The sequence below is a fragment of the Balaenoptera acutorostrata genome, chromosome 7 (assembly GCF_949987535.1).
Source record: "Balaenoptera acutorostrata chromosome 7, mBalAcu1.1, whole genome shotgun sequence".
Lineage (NCBI taxonomy): Eukaryota > Metazoa > Chordata > Mammalia > Artiodactyla > Balaenopteridae > Balaenoptera > Balaenoptera acutorostrata.
In genome coordinates, this window is record NC_080070.1 from 59,204,329 (window position 1) to 59,226,062 (window position 21,734).

At 36.3% G+C, this 21,734-nt stretch overlaps 1 protein-coding gene across 1 annotated transcript; it reads right to left on the reverse strand.

The window, feature by feature from the left end:
• Positions 1-10,568: 10,568 nt before the first annotated feature.
• BET1 (Bet1 golgi vesicular membrane trafficking protein) lies at positions 10,569-21,507 on the reverse strand. The gene is made up of 4 exons (XM_007195757.2): positions 21,335-21,507; positions 16,888-17,012; positions 14,020-14,076; positions 10,569-11,762 (listed from the first exon to the last, which is right to left on the reverse strand). The coding sequence occupies exons 1-4, from the start codon at positions 21,351-21,353 to the stop codon at positions 11,607-11,609; spliced, it is 357 nt and encodes a 118-aa protein (XP_007195819.1). The 5' UTR covers positions 21,354-21,507; the 3' UTR covers positions 10,569-11,606.
• Positions 21,508-21,734: the final 227 nt, after the last annotated feature.

Genomic DNA, 21,734 nt, shown 5'->3' on the forward strand with positions numbered 1-21,734 from the left:
GGGTGGCCGTGAGATGGGCTTTGGCAGTGAAGTGTGATGATAATGTCACATGTCACTGCTGGACAAAAGCATAAAGCATAAAGCACTGTTTGCCGCATTCCAGTTTTCTTCCCTCAGTAATTATGAAGCTCAGAGATGGGACCTCCCTCAATGTAAGCACAGAGGATAACACAGAGCAGAGCTCCCTAGACAACCAGCCATGGGCATGTGGCAAAGAGCAAGAAATAGACTTTGGCCTTTTAAGCCACTGAGAAGTTTCTGTGGTTTGTTACAGTAGCATAACCAAGTCTTTCTTGCCTGATGTATATATTTAGATGTTTTAAAACCAACAAAGAAACTTGCCAGTTAACTCTGTTTCTTTTGAGTGACATTCACATGACACAAGTGGTTGAAAAGCAAACACGGTTGAGGGGGAGTCTAGGTGGTGATATGGACAAAACACTTGATTAAAAGGTAACCAGATCTAGCTTCAACTTTGCTACCACCGACCTCTGGGACCTCAGGCAATTCAACTCATGTGATGATCTCGTAGTTTTATCACTTTTTAAATGGTGGTTTGGATTACATTGCCCCTAAAATCTCTTTCACAACCATTAGCTTTAAAAAAAAAAGTATTTTTACTGTTTCTTGTAATAAAAGAAGCAGGCAAGGGTCAGAAATAATAACTTAAAATTAACTACTTTAATTCTTGTGGGATAAAAATTTATGTGGCTTTTATTTTTCTTAATGACATATCTTTTCTGCAGTTTATGTGGTTATAGACTTAAAATTTTTAAATGTTGATATTCTACTTATTAAACATATTTATCCTATGAATTAAAAAGTTATATCAATTTCCCACATATTTTATAGTTCTTAACTTTTAAGAAGCAATTTATTCTAGATAATAAGCTTCACTGGATACTATTAAACTCAAAAACATTCATCTAGCCATTTAAAACATTTTGATAAAAGCTATATTCCCCCTCTATCCCAAACAGATCTTATCCAGTTATTTCTGTGTGCCAATTATTTTTTTTAGTTGTATTGTAAAATCTTTATGTGTAAGTAACATAAAATAGCTCCAAGTAAGCAGAAAGGGCAGTTGCATGGATAGGAATTGTACAGAAGTTTAATAGCTGCTGAATGGCAATTAGGGAGAAGTCGAAGGAGAGAGAGCCCCTATGTTCTTTAGATAGAGTACCAGAGCCTGTAAACAATGAATTCTTCCTTAATTGAGGAAAAAACATTCTCTCCTCTGAAAAAAACATTCTTTAGTTAAGGAAAAAACATCCTCTTCCCTTATGAATCCCAAATTCATAAAGATAGACTGAGAATCTACTTATAATAAGGTATTTTTTTCTTTTTTTAAAAAACAGCAGAAGTGAAGTCATCATCTTACATTATCCAGGCTTACAGAAGACTTGACAGGTAGCACCTTCCTGTGTTCCCTCCTCTCAAAAAGAAACTATTAGACCTCATAGTTTGTGGAACAAGAAAAAGTCTTCTATATGACAAAAATCCCACTGTGTTGCCAATAGGAATCGTGATCAATATTTTTACATTTGGGCCCTTTGGAAAATAAACATTTACTTGATTGCATCTCCTTCCATTTAAGATTGAGAAAGTTTTTATTTATTTTTTCATTACTGAAGTTTAAATCTCTCTTGACATGATGACGTCCCTGAATGAATGAGTGAAAGGAAATTTAATTGCTATTGTGGGTGTATGTAGAATCAGAATATTTTATGTAATAGAATATATACATATATGTATATAATTCTTTTTTCTTTTTTTTTTTCTCTTGTTCAGCAAAGTGAGACCTTTTGGAACAGCATCCAGGTTTCTTCCTCTAGACCTCTATGATGATTTGAGCCTTTTAAATTACTTTAGCAAATATAAGTTGTCTGTTTTATGTTTATGTATGACCCAGAAGGATGTTCAAATAATGAATCAGATCAGCATGTCCCTAATCAGCTGCTACTTATAGCTCAAAGGAAAGTAATATCAGTGTATAGACTAAAAATATCATCAATATCATACTCCCAAGAGGTAAGTTACCTAGTTAAAAATGAAACATGCCTTTGTAATAAGAATGCATTATCTGAAAGACAAAGTGTACGATGCAGCATAGTCAGATTTTGAGTTGAATTTAAAGAGTCATCTGCAGCTGTTGTGATATGCGTTGCTGTCTGCATAGATAATGGTTTATGTAGCACCAAGACAAATTAGAAATACTTCTTAACAAATTAACTCACCCCACAATTCACAGAACTTTTTCTTCTCTAAGTTAAGGTGGCAAATATGTAAGGTAAGAGACCATATGCCCATTTTGTGTGTTTTCTCTTAGTGATATTAAAATTACTGTAATACATGAAATGTATCACAAATGGTAAGGTATATCAGTAAGAGTTTAATGCTAAGAAAATAGCTTTGGCTAACTTGAAGAGAAAACGAATCTGGTTGAAGGTTGCCCACATAATCATTCTGGAAGCTGGGGGATCAAGAAGAGAACATGGATATGGACAAATGAAGCTTGGCTAGAGAGCAGGAAGCGTAGCCAGTCGTGACTCATGAGCACTATGGTTGGTTGCCGCTGGCACTGCCACTAGTGGACGGCAAGGCTACGTATTGTTTTCTTCTTTCTGCCAGTCCATTCAACATGGCACATTCAGGCTGCTGCCACTGGACTGCACATCGATCTCTGTGCAACAGTTGACGCTGAGGCTTCTGCCATTAGTAGCTTCTCAGCTGCTTACATCTTTTGAGGTCCTGGTTGGTCAAGCCCGGATTCTGAGCCTACAGCTAGGTTACCAGGAGGGCAGGAAGAGAGTGTCTTCAGCCACTTTGGCTTCTAGGGTGGGAAGCAACACTTATACAAGCTGAGAATGCCCCATAATAGGCAGTCCCTGGTTGCTGGCTATGTAAAAACAACCAAAGTCCACCAAGAAAGCCCAGCTTTGCCAATTTTCAATACAATGGCAAGAACGTACAACCAACTGAAAGATGCATTATAAGTATCTCTACTTAAAAATATGCTTTTATCACCTGAAAATAGTGGGCTTTTCCCTTAAGTGTCATGTGATAAATTAGTGAACTTCAGCTTAACATGATCTCTTAATTTTCATAAACGTGTCCTCTTTTAAATATGATTGCACAAAAAATCAGTAGCTAGATTCTGTTCATTCTTAAAATTTATCTTGAGAAAGTATGATGTATTTCAGAGTGATCTAAATTGTATTTTAAAATTATGTCTTCCTTTGTGTATCAGATTGCATTAATTCTTTCACTCAGTAAATATTTATCGAGCACTTGGGCCCTGGGAATAGACCAGAACACACAACAACCAGCCCTGATTCTCATGGAACTAGTCATTTACTTTGCCTATAATTATGTCCAGTTTTAATCCTTTGTTCCTTTGACCCCTCAGCTTCAGGCATGGGAGTGAAGAACAGCAGAGTCTTTTCCATCCATTGCTGGGGAGTTTACCTCTTGTCTGTGCAGCTGTGAAACTGGTACAGGATCTGATGTTAAAAGTGAGTGAAACAATGGGCTTCCCTGGTGGCGCAGTGGTTGAGAGTCTGCCTGCCAGTGCAGGGGATGCGGGTTCGAGCCCTGGTCTGGGAGGATCCCTACATGCCGCGGAGCGACTGGGCCCGTGAGCCACAACTGCTGAGCCTGCGCATCTGGAGCCTGTGCTCCGTAACAAGAGAGGCCACGAGAGTGAGAGGCCCGCGCACCGCGATGAAGAGTGGCCCCCACTTGCCGCAGCTAGAGAAAGCCCTCGCACAGAAACGGAGACCCAACACAGCCAAAAATAATTAACTGATTAATTTTGAAAAAAAAAAAAAGGGAGTGAAACAAGTCTTCTTAAGCTACCATAATCCTATGTGTTTTTCCTAGATTTGACTTTCCAATGGTGTTTATTACTGTTTTTAAGGATCTTATTCCTTGCATTAGTGGGTACAAGGCTTTGAAAAGGAGCAGCACACTTGAGGCCATACTATCTCCTTGTACAAGAACAGGTGTGACATAATTACCTGAATTTGGGGCATAAATTTAAGCTTAGTTCCTCTCTGATCTCTGTTCCCATTAATCCTCACCTATGTGTCTGAAGTGGTGCTACTTTAGTCTCCATTATGGAATTCCATAGATTGGAGTGGTTTTATTTCACAAGCCATTTTCCCCCATTTTTCTTAGTCTATAAGATCTGAGAATAGGGCAAAGAACAGTTCACATTTGCAAGAATATGGCCTGAAAAATTAGGTACTTTTTTAATTTAAAATGTTCTCCTTATGTTCATCTTCTTCATTCTATGTTCAATTGTCCTCTTACTAAAGAAATACATTTAAGCTTCTTCATCTTTAATGTTTGCACTGTTAATATGTTGTGCCTAGATGTGGGGCTTTGCTTCTTTTCTTTTCTTTTCTTTCCTTTACAACCTGCTTGCATCGTAGTGTGGCATATCGATCTGAGAACTCATGTAATTTTTTTCAATTTCTGGAGAATTTTCATTCATTATCTCTTTCAAAACTTGCCTCATTTTCATTTTCTCAGTTTTCACTTTGGGAATATTAGATATATGTTGGAATTCTCATTTTACAGATCACTATAAATTCTATAATCCTGTGAAGAGACCAGAAATTTTTAGCTCTGAAAATTCAAGGTAGACTTTAAAGAGAAGAGTTACTAAGTTGCTAATATTTATCACTTGCCTTTCATGGATGAAAATGGACTGCCTGTCCTGAAAGATAAAAAATGAAGCTTCCATTTCCTCTGATTTACTTTTTCAGCAGATATCAAGATAACAGATGTGAAGAAAGTGATGACTATATTGCCAGTGGTAGCAAAGTGTGGGCCACCCAAGAATACTATGCTCACTGGATATGCATGTCTCCACTAGTATGGAACGTCCCATTCTCTGACCTTGATCTGGGTGCCAGTGAAGTTCTCTGGTAAATGAGAAGCCACCACTTACATTAATGAGTAAGTGGGTTGCACATCTTGTTGTAGCGCTTTGAGTTATATGCAAACAAACATCTTGGCTAAGGACAGTAGTCAAGTCTAATTAGTCAGAAACAGCAAAAAAAAAATTCTTAAAGAAACCTAGGTTTTCTGGAATAGAATGCTCTACCCATCTGATCAACTTGGGTCAGAGATGTTGATAAACCTCTTCTGTTTTGAAATGTGATTGGTGATGGAAGAAGAGGACTATTAAATGGCTTTCCTCAACTCCTCTGCCACTTGTGCCTGATTAAGTGGTGTCCGTTCTTGACCTCTTAGGCAGAGCATTCAATTTTAGCCCATCTTCCTTCAGCTTTAAAAAGTGAAAAACATAAGAATTTTAAATTAGCAATAATTTTTGGCCCCTAATTAGCCTCACGGCTACCGTACTGTGCCTCGGATATTCAGAGAAACTCAGCTCATAACTGAACTTGGAATTTTATTTAACGTGCTACACATTTTTATTAAGGGCTTTCTATGGTCTCAGCACTGGAATTTTAGTGAGAGATAATAAAAAAGACACGTTCTCTAGTAGGAAACATCAACTTATTCACCAGACACTTCTGGAGATCTACTACAGTCTAATATTGGTAGACCCCCTGTCCTCGGCTTTCAGTTTTCACCAAGCCTTCGGAAGAGGTCATTTCATGGGAATTTTGAGGATGAAACAGTATGTAATCAGTAAAAAGAATGTATACACATTGCTCTCCTTTAAAAAGTTCTCTGTGTGAATAGAACTATTTTAGTACTAACTTAAATTTAAATTGTTCAGTCACGAGAAGTAAATGCAAAGTAAAGAGAGTTTAAGGGAGCAGAATAGCATACCCCATTCAGAAATTTGCTTGTCTTTTGAGCACTAACGTAGAAGAGAATCCATTAATATTGAAGGAATTTTAATCTAATAGTATGGAATTGGTGTGTGTGTGTGTGGGTGTGTGTGTGTGTGCACGCACACGCAAACAAAACAAATTTAACTTACCTTTAAAAATGTTTAAATAATGTTCAAATAATTTAAACATAAATATACATTAATGTGAAATTAAAATATTTTAAAAGACTTTTTGAAGACACTAAGCATTAAATCTGTACGTAAGCAGACTAAAGCATTTCAGTCCAATAAATTTTCTGAAATACAGGTTATCTCACATAACAATTACACTCCAGTTTTCTTGAAAGTAAGAGAGCTTAGCTTATATGCTTTAAAGCCAATGGATTATTCAATAATGCAGAAAGCTTCATAAACTGTCAACTTACAGGATGATTTATTCATTAATGAGATACAGTTGAGGAATAATTATAAATACTTATAAAATATAAATTAATGACAACAAAGTTTTTCATTATACATTAATATCTGTTTTATCTGGACTTTTACTTCAGCTGTGCTATGATTTTTCTGCTCATTTCCAAATTCGTTGTAGGCATGAAAGAAGTCATAAATACTGATATAAGCAGATTCAGCTGTCTGCTTTCATGTGAATCACACCATGATTATGGACCTTTGAAAAAGCACAGTAGGAACAATTTTTATACAATTATGTATATAAAATTGATCCTTGTTGAAGTTGCAAAGTTGACCTAATTAGTAAAAAGAAACCATTAAACATTAGTTTTTCTTTTTAAGCATCGTAAACACTTTGTAGAATACTAACATTTACAGTGGATAATGTGGTTATATTTTGCATTATCCTTTACTATTAAAGTTACAGATGATTAATTAAGCTTTTGTGAATTTTCAAGTCTCACACCTAATATATGGATGATTTTTTTGGTCAAAAACATTTTATGTGTATTTCAATCTTTCTGTTCATTTTGAAGATTAGGAAAGATTATTTTAAGACCTGGACTTGGCCCTTTGCAGAGCTCTTCAGTTCATATGATAGTCCTTTAAAGCCTCATGAAAAACTCTTTTCAAAGGACGAGCAGGCGAGACCTGAACGCCTCAGCTAAGATAACATTTGTCTATAAAGAGAAAAACTTTATAAAATATCCAGAACAATTCCTGCACTCTGTTTGAACATTTAACTGGAGGGAAAAGCATAGAGAACAACAATAATCAGCTATCTTTTAAAATATATAATTTGTATACAGTATTTGAACTACCAGAAAATGGGAGATCAATAAATAAATATAGCATGAGTTTACCCATAAATATTGAGAAAAGAAGTTGACATATGACATTGAAAAAAATATTATTCTGGTTAATTTATCAATTTAAGTTCATGTTGCCTGAGTTTTTTCCTATTAAAATTTAAGTGTGAGATTCTCATTTAGGAAGCAAATAACTTCTACATTTTAAAAAAATATTTATCATCAATGTAACCAGTGGTGTACTAGAGCCAGCTTGTACCACCTTATTAGATCCAGTTGTCCGTCTGTTTTCATAACTCTGTGCTCAGTGCTGTTACATTTGGTAGCTTGAAATCAAGTGTGGTGGAAATATTTATACCACAAAAATTAAAAATTATTACGAATCAATCCTCTCACCCCCAAGAGAGCTGGTTTACCACTATATATCATTAAATATAAATATATAATGAAAAAAATGTGAAATTTGCTTGGAGTCAAAATCTAACATTCCAGTAGGGAAATATTTTTGTTTTTTTTTTTTAGTGAAGGTTGTAAAAGATTAATGTGATTCTTATCAAAATCCACTATGCTTTATTAAAATATTATCAAAGTATGTTGAAGTTCATCAGAAAGAATAAATTGAATAGATATGTGCTGGCTATTAATATGCTATGAATCTACAATAATTAAAATAGTGTGGTATTGGTGCAAGGATAAAGAAAGTGAACGGAACAAAATACATATACAAGAAAATGACCCTATCATATACCATAACAACATATAAGGAGAGAAAAAAGGTGTTAATATTTACTGTGGGAATAACTGGTTGGCACTTTGTAAATTAAAAATAAAATCATTTGTGCCCCTCACCTCATACCATTTATCAATATTTCAAAATAGAAGAAAGTTAAAAATTTAACTATAGAAAAAGTAAAAAAGGAAATGGAGTGTTTATAACTTTTTACCAAGTAGGAAACTAAGCTCTCTCCCTCCAAACTTCTGCTTCCAGAAAGTTGAAAAATCTGTTGTTCTCACTCCAATAACTCAAGCCAGATACACTCAAAAGTCATAGGTTTAAAAAAAAAATACCATCAGATTGCCAAGGATACAAAGAAACATAAATGAACTAAATTCCAGAAAATGATGACTCTTCCCAGAAAAGACAAACAGCTGCTTTTATCCTTGGCAGGATTGTGAGAGCGGGAGAAAGCAGCCAAAATTCTGTGTGGCTGGTGTGATTAAAATCCCCAAGTGCCCATCCACAGACCCACAAAAGCAACAGCCACCTTTGAGTGCCAGGAACCCATTTGAAGTTCTTTATAAGGAATATCATTTTTTTTTATCATAATAACCCTATGAGTGTATTACTGCTACCTATATACAATTTTTATTCCTGTTTTACAAATAAAGTAACTGAGGTGGAGAGGTCATCAGCCCAAAGTTATGATGTGAATGGTGGAGCCAGGATTTATGCTCAGGCAGTGTGACTGCACAGCTTTCAGTCTTAGCTACGATGCTATTCCGCTTCCCAGTAAATATTGAGTCAAAGTTTATTCATCAATATGGCCTGATAAACATATTTGCTAACTGAATGAACCCAAATTATCAAGCACTTTTCCCACTTTTTCTACAAGGAAGCAAATTCAATACATATAATTAGAAATTTAAGAGCACTGAAAAATTAGGAAAACTAGTTTGGTAGAAACAGAAGCTTTTTATGGGTGCAGGTGCTAGGGTTTTCTGCTCCAGAATTCTGATGCTTCAAATGTTGCCCATTTGTTTTAGATTTGATTCTCTGGTCAAGAATTAATTTACATGCTAATTTAAATTCTATCAGTATTATGTATAATTCTCCCTTTCCTCATTGTGGAAACCTATGCCTGGTATCTGTAAGGGATGGAGCAGGTAAGTTAAACTTTCTATTATTTGCAAATGTGTCGGCACACTTCCAAAGACCAACTCCTAGTGAAATGAAGTGACCAGATATTTTGCAGAAAAAAATTTGGACACTTGAGATTTTTCTAAAGCTGCTTTACCATTTAAAATATAGGATTCATAGTGTGTTACTCACCACCCAAACACCTGCAAATCTTACACTGTTTGAATAAAAATGATAATGTGAATATTTTGTTTGTTCAGTTACTACAATCAACCTCCCCAACACCAATAGCAATAAAGTCCTTTTCAGATTTAGCAATGAGCTTGTAAAGGATTATGAAGAATTAGAACTTGTCCATATTTGATGTTTTCCCAAAATTTTATTTCTCGAAGTACTTTTTCCTAGGGGTCCCTAAGCAGAAGGAAGAAAGAGGTGCTGGCAGAAGGATCCCTGATAGGGCAGAGACAGACCTTTCCAGAGTTCCCTGCCTGCCAGGAATCTCAGCAAAGGCAGTAATGGGGAGGGGTGATATAAAATGCTGGTTAGGGACCTATCTTAGGCAGTTCTTAATAAAGAATTGTAAACTATGAAATGCTGGATAATGCAGTGATGAGAATCACTTTTACATCACTCCAAACCCCTTTTCCTGAAATCCTCCCCTCCTTGATAATAGCCAACGTAGAAAGTGTTTTAATACTTTACAAAGTACTTTCTTATAATAGCCAAACAATCTTGAAATCCATCCTTCTCTTGCCATCATTGCTTTTCCTAAGGCTTTGATCTCACCTATTTCCATTGTTGATTCTCTTCTGTTTCCATCTTCCGGTCATTTTTTTTTTTAGACTTCTGTTCTTCCCTTTTTTGCAATTTTAATTATTGACAAAGATTTTTGAGTTTTCTCTGAGCTCTGATGTTACATAGTTGGCAGAGTACACAGTTAAATAATTCTTGAAAAACAAATAATCTCTATTTGTCTGATAGAAATTTCCACTCGGAGGTCACATCCTCACCTCAAACTTACTGTCCTGCCCTTAAATTTACTCCCTTTTCTGACATGTCTGTTCATGATATGGAGAACTAACATTTATTGGGTCATTATCATGTGTCAAGCACTTTCCAATACATTATCTTCCTCTCACAGTAATCGTATGAAATAGATGATTAAATGAAGAAACAGGCCCCAAAACACTGAGCAAGTGAAGGAATGGAGATTTGAACCCAGGTCATCTAACCCAAACCAGTGTCCCTCACCTCACGCCTCAGGCCTGTGTCTTATATGCTGTCATGCTTACTTAACCACTCTCAGCTCTAGTGTTTTAACCTGTCAGGTGAAGGCCCAAATGACAACAAGCGGAGCCAGAAAAGATAGGCCTAAATTGATAGGTAAGTATGCATAAGCAAAAAAGGATTGCAAACTCAGCAAAATCAAAGATAATAGATTTTTAAATAAAAATTTAAAGAATTAAAGAGAATTTTGAAACCAGTCATGACTTATCTCATTTGTGTGCAGCAAGTTCTGAAATAATACAAATATGTTAAGCTTTTCTGAGTTTGTTCTGAGTTTTCAGGACCACTTCTCAATTTATGGAGAAAAAAAAGAGAGAGACTTGAACAAAGAAGCAACAAAGTCAATTAATATATTTCATTAAAAATTTTATTTTTGGAGCCCATAAATGGGCAAATTCCAAAATAGTAGCAATACGGAGTATTTCACATTTTAATATCTCTTTCTATTCAGCAGTCCACTTTTGTATTTTGTTTTCTATAGACAAATACACTGGATTAAAGCAACAGTGCCCTTAACCCCAAGGTCAATGCCTGAGTATTTCCAATATTTATTTTGAGCACATAATAAAGCAGAGGCAATTACTTTTCTTGAACATTTTATTTCCATTCAGAGCTTAGCAATTACTTTAGCTTCACATTATTCTGTCATAAATGATAACCAAATGGCCTAAGTAGCTAAAATCATAAAACTATTATAAGCCAAGTCAATGGTATATATATAAAGTTAATATAAAATGACAACTATGCGGGTACACATTTGTTTTGAGCCTTACTAGAAATATGCCAAAATAACAAGTTTTATTAAAGAATGAGGTCCTTGGGCAGAGGCGGAAGAAGAGTCATATCATCAAAAATTATTAGGAAAACTGTAGGTAAAAAGAAATCAGCCTACAATTTTAACCAAATAAAGGAGGAAAGGAGAGTACATCATCAGGGGCGATGACAGTTCAGGAAAATACATTTACCATCCATCACAAACTTTCTCACCACCTCGAGAGCTCAGCACAAGGCTCTCCAGGCATTGTTATTTTCTCACTAAGTTTCTTTATGTGGAACATAAACCTACGTTTATGGTAACAACAGGATATTATACTGCTATTTAACCTGACAGCAAAAAACAGGAAAAAAACTTACTAGGGCCAGACTGACCTCGGACCATCTCAATACCCCTGAAAATAGGGGCAAAAAAATGAATCATTAAGAAACAGTATTCAAAGAGCACTGTACTATCTAATGTGATTTATAAAACAAGTAAAATTCAGTAATCTTTGACGGAAAAAGCCATAGTATTATTTGAAATTTAGGAATGTTCTGATGCTGATTTTTTACCGAAGTGGTACTCCAAGCCGTTAAGTTGGAACAAATTCCAAACTCACAGTTACTTGCATCACCTCAGTTTAATAATCCAATAAATGACAAAAAAGACAAACAATGAAAACAGCATCATATAGCACAGCAGCTTTGTTTGGCTCCCTCTGGATAAAATCTTCAGTTTTCCCATGGTTTTACCTAGAAATCCCGTTGTAGAATCAAACTCTGAATCCTATGAGGAGAAAAGGAAAACAAAATGTAATAGTTGGATTCTAATATTCTACACATGCGTATTTAAGTAATTTAATATATTGTTATTAGAATACATTTTTAATGACATTTTCTGTGTTTAATCAATTCAGGACCCTGTTTATAACTTAGATAATCAGCCTGATTACTCCATGCAAAATAATTTTCTCAATAAATAAAAAGCTCTTTCATTATCCAATAAACATTCTTTCAGCTCCGGAGTAATTCAAAACCCCAAAGTATTTAGGTCTTATTCCAATTATGTGGATTAAAAAATATTAACAATAAAGTAAGTAGTTTATCTACTATCACACAGGTTTTTTCCCACTTTTTGTTGGGGCATTTGCTCTCCAAGGTCAAATGGTGGGTTGCTTCCCAGTACAGAATTCATCCAAAATTTAATATGGTTAGCAGTTAAATGTACCTTTACTTTTAAGATCCTTTTATTTAGGTAGCTGACTTAGAAGGTCAGCAGAGTCTATTAAAAGTTAAGAGAATATCATGTAGAGGTGGTAAAATGTGGTAGAGACTACAGATATGGATGGGGAAAAACGACCACATTGAAACATAGGTGGAGAGGGTGTGGAGAAAAGGGAACCCTCTTGCACTGTTGGTGGGAATGTAACTTGATACAGCCAATATGGAGAACAGTATGGAGGTTCCTTAAATAACTAAAGGTTGAACTACCATATGACCCAGCAATCCCACCACTGGGCATATACCCTGAGAAAACCATAATTCAAAAAGAGTCATGTACCACAATGTTCACTGCAGCACTATTTACAATAGCCAGGACATGGAAGCAACCTAAGTGTCCATCGACAGATGAATGGATAAAGAAGATGTGGCACATATATACAGTGGAATATTACTCAGCCATAAAAAGAAACAAAATTGAGTTATTTGTAGTGAGATGGATGGACCTAGAGTCTGTCATATAGAGTGAAGTAAGTCAGAAAGAGAAAAACAAATACCATATGCTAACACATATATATGGAATCTAAAAAAAAAATGGTTCTGAGGAACCTAGGGGCAGGACAGGAATAAAGACGTAGACATAGAGAATGGACTTGAGGACACGGGGAGGGGGAAGGGTAAGCTGGGATGAAGTGAGAGAGCAGCATTGACATATATACACTACCAAATGTAAAATAGATAGTTAGTGGGAAGCAGCCGCATACCACAGGGAGATCAGCTCGGGGCTTTGTGACCACCTAGAAGGGTGTGATAGGGAGGGTGCGAGGGAGACGCAAGAGGGAGGGGATATGGGGATATATGTATACGTATAGCTGATTTACTTTGTTATACAGCAAAAACTAACACACCACTGTAAAGCAATTATACTCCAATAAAGATGTTAAAAAAAAAAAAAAAAGCTAGAAAAGAAGTCCTTAAGATGAGAGAACTACGTATGGATTAGAAACACTGCACTTTCATAGAAATCTCAATATCCTGAGATGTAAGGCCCTGGCACAATGATAGCCTTTGCACAATTCAGGCTCTATGCAGCTCAAGCGCTTTACATCTATAGTCTTCACTGGGGTTATGCATCAGAATCACCTGGGATCCTTTTTTCAAAATACATATACCTAGGCCCCTCCCCCTAAAATTCTGAATCTGTATACTTAAGAGTGAGGACCAGGCATAAATATTTTCAAAGTTCCGCAAGTGATTCTAACGTACAACTTTCACAAGGAGATTGCTTTCAGTGCAATATTCATTTTTGAATAGTACAATTTTAAAAGCATTTGAAGAAACTAGGGAAGGTCCGGAGGAGTTTGACATACAAAATAAACATTGGAGAATGAAAAGAGCCTCTAACAAGAACAGGTATATATTACTGAGTTTGTTTAGACTAGAAATAAAAGGCTTGGGGATGTTACTATGTTCAAATCTTATTGACTTGTTCACAGTGATCCTTAGAAGATCAAGCAAAAGAAATAGGTTTACCTTAAGTAAAAGACATTTGGTTGGTTGGATATAAAGTGCTTTTGATTACTTGGCAGTCTATATCCAGAGATCTTTAAGAAGACTCAAAATAGTCATTTGTCCTGAGTTTTTAACAGTGTTTCTAAGCACAGGATTAAAGATAAATTGGCTTCCACCTCCTCCTCCTACTTATATGTGTTAGGCAAGATGAAAAATGTAAAACTATGGCAAAAACGAATCTTAGAGGTATTCCAAACCAAATTTGAGAATATCAGATCAAGTTTCTTAAAGTTAAAATCATATTCACTTACCATTTCAGCTAATAATTTATTTTGATGTTTAACTTCATGGCCTATTTCAATGGACAGCTATAAAGTAGAAAGCGTAAACATTATTCCTTACATAAATGTTTTTAAGTGTTATAAAGTAAAAACAATATTGACATTCTAAGCATAAACATTTTCTCAAATAAAACTGTATTCTAAAAATATAAAATACACTCTCTTCTTTTGTTACTTTTCTCACTGAAATTAATGAAAAATAAATTTAAAATTTCTATTCCTTCCCAACTATGGACATTGTCTCCCTGTTCTTCATTTTGATTTCATCTTAATATTCAATTCCATCTTTTAATTTTGGTACATATTTCTCTCTGGTTCTCTTATCCTTGCATTCTTTTTTCTCTCTTTATACTGTTCGCACAATAGCATTTGTTTGTATATTTCTTCATTTACATTTTAAAAATGCATACAAGTTCCCATATTATCAATTCAAATCCAGATATAAGCAATATTTTCCTAATGAATGTAGCATTACTTTGAATAAACATCTAAATTAATTATTTCTTTAGATTCTAAAGGTGTTTTTCTTTAAAATATGATGATAAATTGGAAAAAAACCCCACAAGTTAGTGTTACCCACATCCTGAAGCTATGCACAAAAGAGGCTGATTCTAAATGAAATACCATAAGTGAGTACAGCTGCTATTCAAACCAAAACCTAATACTTTATACAACAAATTCATCAAAGGCTTCATTTCTAAGATATTTGAATAAACACACTACTACTAAATCTTGGAAACTACTAAAAATCTTGGCAAACCACTGCAAATATTGTTCTCAACTTATTTTGTGTGGAAAGCATCTGAGGTAATAGTGATGCAAAACCATGCTAGAATTCTATAGATCAGAATGTGAGCTTTTCCCCCAAATTTAACAATTCAGAGATAATAAACCAACTATGAAACTAGATAGCCCAAATCACCTAACTACTTTCTACAACTGTCATTCATGCCAAGGGAGGAAATTTCCAGGAGAAAAAAGCTTTCTTCTATCAAGAAGCCTAAATTATCAATATTGGAATTTTTTAAAAAAATCATTTAATTCTTAATTTCCTCTGAATGTTGTATTTTTAAAATTATTAACATTATACAATATTGCTTAGTTCATAGATCAACTCCTTTTGATTTAATATGACCTTGAAAACAATACTCATTTCAGAATTTAACAGTCTCCAGGATGAATATAATTCTGTTTTCCAAAGACTAATGAAATAGCAATTAAGTTTTGGCAGCATAAGCTTCCAATGAATGCTCTATAGGTGTACTGCATATTTATTTTAATGCAGAATCAATCACATACACCGTTAAAACTATCTTTTGGTAATCCTTTATTTAATACATATTAACTCAATACCACTATAAGGAATTATGGTAAGTGCTATGTAGAATATAAAACTAAGTACAATAGAAAACCCTATTTCTGGTAAATTTCTTTTACATACAAATAATTCCAATGCAGATCATTATGCAATAAGTGCTACAGAAATGGTACAAATGGTCTTATGTTCATAAGGAAAAGGCTACTTTTATGTGGTGATCAGGTATGGCCTGGAGGAGAGAAGGTGCAATGAGGTGGAGCCTTTCAGAAGGGCAAGTCTTCAGCCAATGTCAGGAGGGAGAGGCAGTCTAAGGCAAAGGGATAGCATGCCCAAAGATACAGGAGTGGGAGAGTGACAGCATGCGTAGGACACAAGGAGTACTTGAATTTGTCTGGCAGAAAGCATGTATACATTCTGGAGGTGCAGGAGGTAAGGTCTGAAAAGCTGTGGACAATATCTGCAGAACCTATTTGATCGAACTACAGAGTGTGAACTTCATTTCTTACATCATGGGAGGCCACTGAAGACTTCTGGGAGCAAGGATGCAAGTTAAAAAATACTCTAAGAAGATGACTGGTGACAGGGTGTAGCTCAGACCAAAACATGGGAAAAATTAGGAACAGATAGGTTAAAAGGCTTTCCCAACAGTTCACCTAAGAAAACTGGGGGATAGTATTAGAAATAGAAAGGTGGAAATAGGAACAGTAGAAAAAAAGCACAGGACTTGGTGACTGACGTGAGGTACAAAGGCAGAAACATGAAAGACAGATTTCTAGCTTTTGAGACTAGAAGAAGAAAAGTAAGAAGATGAGCTGCTTGGGGGTGGAAGGTGGACTGCTCTGAGACATTACTACAGACAACATGCAGTATTTTAGATTTAACTACAAAAAAAAATTCTGAAGTTAAAAACAAAACAAAACAAAACAAATATACCATATGTTTTGATTGGCCGGCCACATTTTCTAAACTTGTACTTAAATCATGTCTAAATTTTGAGTCATGTTGCTAAAACTTAATTGCTATTTCATTAGCCTTTGGAAAGTAGAATTGTAAAAGCCTGGAGACTGTTACATTTTGAAATGAGTATTGTTTACAAGGTCATATTAAATCAAAAGTAGTTGATCTATGAACTAAGCAATTTTGTAAAATGTGAATAATTTAGAAAATACAACAGTTAGAGGAAATTAAGAATTAAATGATTTTTTTTTTAAATTCCAATATTGATAATTTAGGCTTCTTGTTAGAAGAAAGCTTTTTTCTCCTGGAAATTTCTTTCCCTGGCGTGAATGACAGTTGTAGAAAGTAGTTAGGTGATTTGGGCTATCTAGTTTCATAGGTGCTTTATTATCTCTGAACTGTTAAATTTGGGGAAAAAAAGCTCATATCACCAAACTACACTATTTGGGTAACTGAATTCCTTAGTATGATGCCAATAAAAGTATATATTTTATAAGTATAAAATATACATGTATATATAAATACACAAATTAAAAAGTATATAATATGTGCTCTACACTTACAGATTTTATAGCAGTTACTTTGTTTCTCAGACTTTCCGTGAGTCTCTCATTTTCTTCTTCACAGGCACTATACCCACTATTAGGGTAGCCATAGTTCCCATAGTTGCCAGGAGGTACTCCTTCACCTGCAAGGATCAGAGTCACAAGCAGAGTTGCAGCAAAAACAGGCCACTTTTGAAACCTTGACAAGAAAGAACCGAAAAAGACCCCTGGAGGGCGTTGCAGACCACGTATGTCTATTATTCACACTCCAAATGAACTTTAAAAATTAATAACCAAATAGAGATCAGAACAATTCTAATACCCTCTCTTAAGCAAAGAATACTGAATTCAGTTCAAAACACATTTGTTGATTGCATACTGATTGCCCACAAGACACTGAAATAGGCACTGATATATAAGGATATTCTGGACACATTTCCTGCTTCCTAGAACTACAAAGTTTAAAAAAATATATAAAAATATCATAATGTCAACTACCTATGGAAGAAGCTTGGCTGTGAAGAGAAAGGCGGAAAGAGGATAATACAGCAGGATGGAGTTCATGGCAGAGGGAGGGTCCTTTACTAGCATCTCTTTCTTTTAAATAGAAAAGAGCTGGAATAACTTTTGGAGAATATTAGCTGAGATTTAAGAGAGGGACTCATTCATTCTTCAACAAATACTTGAGAAACTCCATGTATCAGATTCATTGTTCTATCTAGGTGCCACTTTTTGGAGCTCATCTTCTAGGGAATAGCACTGGGATACAGGACTATAGTCCCAGCCACTGCCTAATATAGTACTTGATATTCATCAGGCAATCAAACAGGTAGAGTGAGCCGTGAACGGTGAATACATATACTAACATGTTGGAGGATTGAGAGAGGAAAGCATAGTTGACAGTGTTATCTAACCGCATTTTTTTTTTTTTAACTATTGACAATTTTCTCAGTAAAAAAGAGAAAAGCCTGTCTTTGAAGAATGGTGATCATTTGGGGGAATAAACAGTAAAGAGAATAATGGAGGAAAGTGACTAGGGTTATACAGGATTACTACAGGGATAAAGCAATCCTGGCTGAGGCAATATATTGTAGTGTGATTTTTCTCCAGAACTCATCAGCCTAAGTTAGCCCATGAAAAGCTGGATGGTTGGACTGATCAAGAGTTGGAGGTTTACAGTGTTGGGGCTGCTGAAGAACAGAGCCCCAAGACGATGGGATTCCTTGCAAAAAGACTGGGTGAATATATGGATTATGGGGATTAGACTGGACAAGGACTGAAGTAGTATTGACAGAAGCCTGAGAATATGGAGGAAAGGGATGATAAAGAAACTAAAGGTCTCCATAAACTCAAAGAGTGGATGGAGTGGCAGTGACAGTAACATGTGGAAGGGCAGGAAGTAGCAGGCAGCACTGGTTGTTGAAGGAAGGTCAAAGTGTGAAAAGAAAGCTCCTTCAAGGCACAGCACAAATCTCACTTTCTCTAAAGAGCAAAACTCTCTCCTTTGAATTCTTACAGCTCTGACTATACGTAACACTAATATCACACTCTAGACTGCACTCCAAGGGCAGAAAGTAAATTTGTTCTGCTCGTGGCTATATATCCCCCACGAACATACACACACAGTAAGGCACACCCAGTAAATACTTGTAAATGAATGAATTAATGAACAGAATCTGAATTCACTGTTATTCAACTTTGAATGTGCCTGCCTTTGTCAGCAGTGGGGTCACAGGCTTCTTTGAGGACAGAGGCAGTGTCTCCTCCTTCTTCTATATCCCCTGTACCTAATAAGTTCTTTACATGCAGCAGACACACAATCTCCACCACCACGAAAACCACAACAAAATGCTAAACGAGTATGTTCCTGAGGAGAAGGAGTTGCTTTCCCCAAATTTCCCCTCAACTGCTGACACACTATCCACAAAGCTCTCTAAGTGTACCATCATAAAAGTTAAGGACTCAGGTGACTAGACATAATATTTTCCTCCACTCAGTGATTAAAATAATCATTTAAACAATGCATTCTCACCCTATTCATCAATGATACTCTGTACAAACTCTACTTTAATAAGGACTAAAATCCTTACAGAAAAGAAAAATGTCTTCATATTTTATGTGACTAAGGTCCTAGATATATAACGTTTGCCCAATAAGTCATTACTGACTGGTTGAATTTAACCACTTGACAACCAAGGAATTCATTTCTAAATTAATGACTATTTGTCTCACTTCCTTTATTGTTATTTTTGCCTATCTTAATTTTATTTTTAGAGTTCTTCAATACTGTCCCATTTGTTAAAAGTGAAATTCTCAGAAGTATTTCAAGGCACATTTCTTCTATTAAAGAGTTAATCTTCCCTCACACCATCACTGACTACCAATATTAATAAATAAATAAAATAAAATAAAATGTTAGGAGTTGTTATTCTTTTGTGTGACTTACTGCTATAAAAAGTTGTAGGAAAGCTAATGGGTGCCAAAGATGATCCTCTGACTTTGTCCATTAGACAAATGCTACTTTTGGATAGTTTCTATCAATAACTGAACCAAATCACTGAGAGAGACATGTGAAGTGTGGAAGCTTCTCCACATGAATATCTACTGATTCACGATCCCAGGTTTAAAGTTCCAGGTCAATACACACTGATATTTAAAAAAAAAAAAAAAAAAAAAAAAGCTCTTGTCACATCATACCAATGTAAATTACAGCAATTGATACATCACCTTTCCTCCTCTCAACTACAGGGGAGCTTAAAAACAAAAAACAAACAAACAAAGAACCACTCTATTCTAGAGATTCTAATTTAATTAGTCTGGGCTGGGGTCCGGGTATCAAAGCCCTAAAAGCTCTCCAGGTGATTCTAATGTACAGTCAGGGCTCAGAACCATCATTTCTCTAGTCCCTTTCCTGCAATTTATCATGACACACTGCTGCACAAAAACATTCAAAGGGGCCAAAAGACCCACCGATGAGATCCAAATTCCTTGGCCTAGCACTCAAAGGCCTACACAATGTGGTTGGTTCTGGTTCTATGTCTCCTACTCCAACCAAATTGGCTTAATCATAATCCTTTAAAACACATCATTCATAATTCTAGATTCCAGCCCTACAACTATTTCTGGGGGGAAAGGGTCATCCTTTCAGCTGGAAATTACCTCTCCTACACTTCATTATTTAAGCTTTAGTTGAAGTTCCTATGTCTCCACAAAGTACCAAGTGCTCTGTGAAATCCCCGAGACATTCACTACCTGTAGAACTTATTTGGTATTTGGTTGTACAGCTACCGCCTTGTACTATAATTTATCTTTGTACCTATTTCTACTCCTCAACTAGATTGGAAGCTTTGGGGAACACCAGCAGAGCTACCAACGACTGTATACCTAGAGCTTACTCAAGTACACAATAAATGTTTGCTGTCATTAGTAATGATAAAAAACATTTAGGCATATAAAACTAACCTTGTTCAAAATGAGTTATATTTTTTTCTGCAATTTATTTGGCCAACTTTCCTTCTATGATGCAAGTATTCACAAAAACTACATTTTTCAAAAGCTGTTTCTCATACTACAGTTTACTAATGAATGTACATGCCTAGAGTTACTGGCAACTTTCACTAACTTTAAATACCTGACACTTGGAAACTTTTTTTTTCTTTCTCCATCTTATAAGAACTGAAAGAGGTAACATTATCTTTTTTCAATATTTCATATATTTTCTCAGATATATTGCACACTGATTTAGCAGGGTTTTTTTTCCCCCAATTATCTCTTAATAGTTTCAGAACCAGAAAATGCTGTTTTAATGGCTCTGTGTTATAACAGCCCATTATAAGTCCTGTGCCTAATTTGTTCCTGCTGCTTGGTGAACCTGCTTCCTAAGCTAAAAGGTCAAGAACGAATGCTAAGTCACCAAGCATTACCACATTCTACCGTCTTACCAGTGGAACAAGGCTCAGATAAGAACTGTTCTGGGTAAAATGGCCTTTAACGGCAATGATACGTACGTTTACCTTTGTAACTCACTGTAACCAGGCTAATATGTTTATTAGTGTGCTTTGCATGCAACACTCACTCTTCAAACTTCGCTTCTGAAGAAAACTAACATCAGGTCCAATTAAGAGAAACCGAAGACAGTAATTTCCATAATCACGCTCAGACCGTCAATAACACTAAAAGACTCATCACTGAGTTGGCACCTGTACATACCTCACCTCCACTCCTCCACTACTCTCTCTAAACCTACCATCCATACCTGGGACTGAACTAAACTTAAGGAACGCCCCAGGATCTCGGACAAATGGTGTGTTTCCACTTGGCACCGCCCCCAAAGACCCCTCCATACACCCTGCTCTCTGGTTCAGATTCCAGTGACATGAAACAGATCCGATTTCCTTCCGCGTCCCCGCTCCCAGCACGGCCAGCTCTAGGGCCCCCGAACTCAGACTCTCAGTCCTCTTCTTACCCAGGCCTGCACGCCTCATCCTGCCAGAGGAGCGGGGGAAAAGGCGGGCGGAGGGGTGGGTAGGAAGAGGCCAGGGGCCACCCGGACCGCGTCCTCAGTACCAGGGCCCGGAGAAACACCAACTTCTTCCCCTAAAGCGCCACGACATCAGGGTAGTCTAAACGTGGCGCTGGCTGATGGCGTCACCCAAGGCGCTTCTCGGCGCCCTGCGAGGCGGCTTGAATGGCATTCTGGGAAATGTAGTTCGCCGCCGAGGCCGGGAGTGTGGTAGGGGCGTGGGGTGAACCAGGCTGGAGGAGCGGGCGGGGCTCCTGGAAGAGGGGCGCGCGCTGCCCCGGTTCCGACTGCGGGCCTGGGACTCTGGATCTCAGCTTGTGACCTGGCTCTTTCTCTCAGCTGT

Excerpts from the sequence above, each read along its gene's own strand:
- BET1 (XM_007195757.2), bottom strand. Across the intron at positions 14,077-16,887 it reads AAGTAACTGCTATAAAATCT|CTGTCCATTGAAATAGGCCA; the intron begins GTAAGTGTAGAG and ends TCTACTTTATAG. Across the intron at positions 11,763-14,019 it reads ATAAATTATTAGCTGAAATG|GATTCAGAGTTTGATTCTAC; the intron begins GTAAGTGAATAT and ends TTCTCCTCATAG.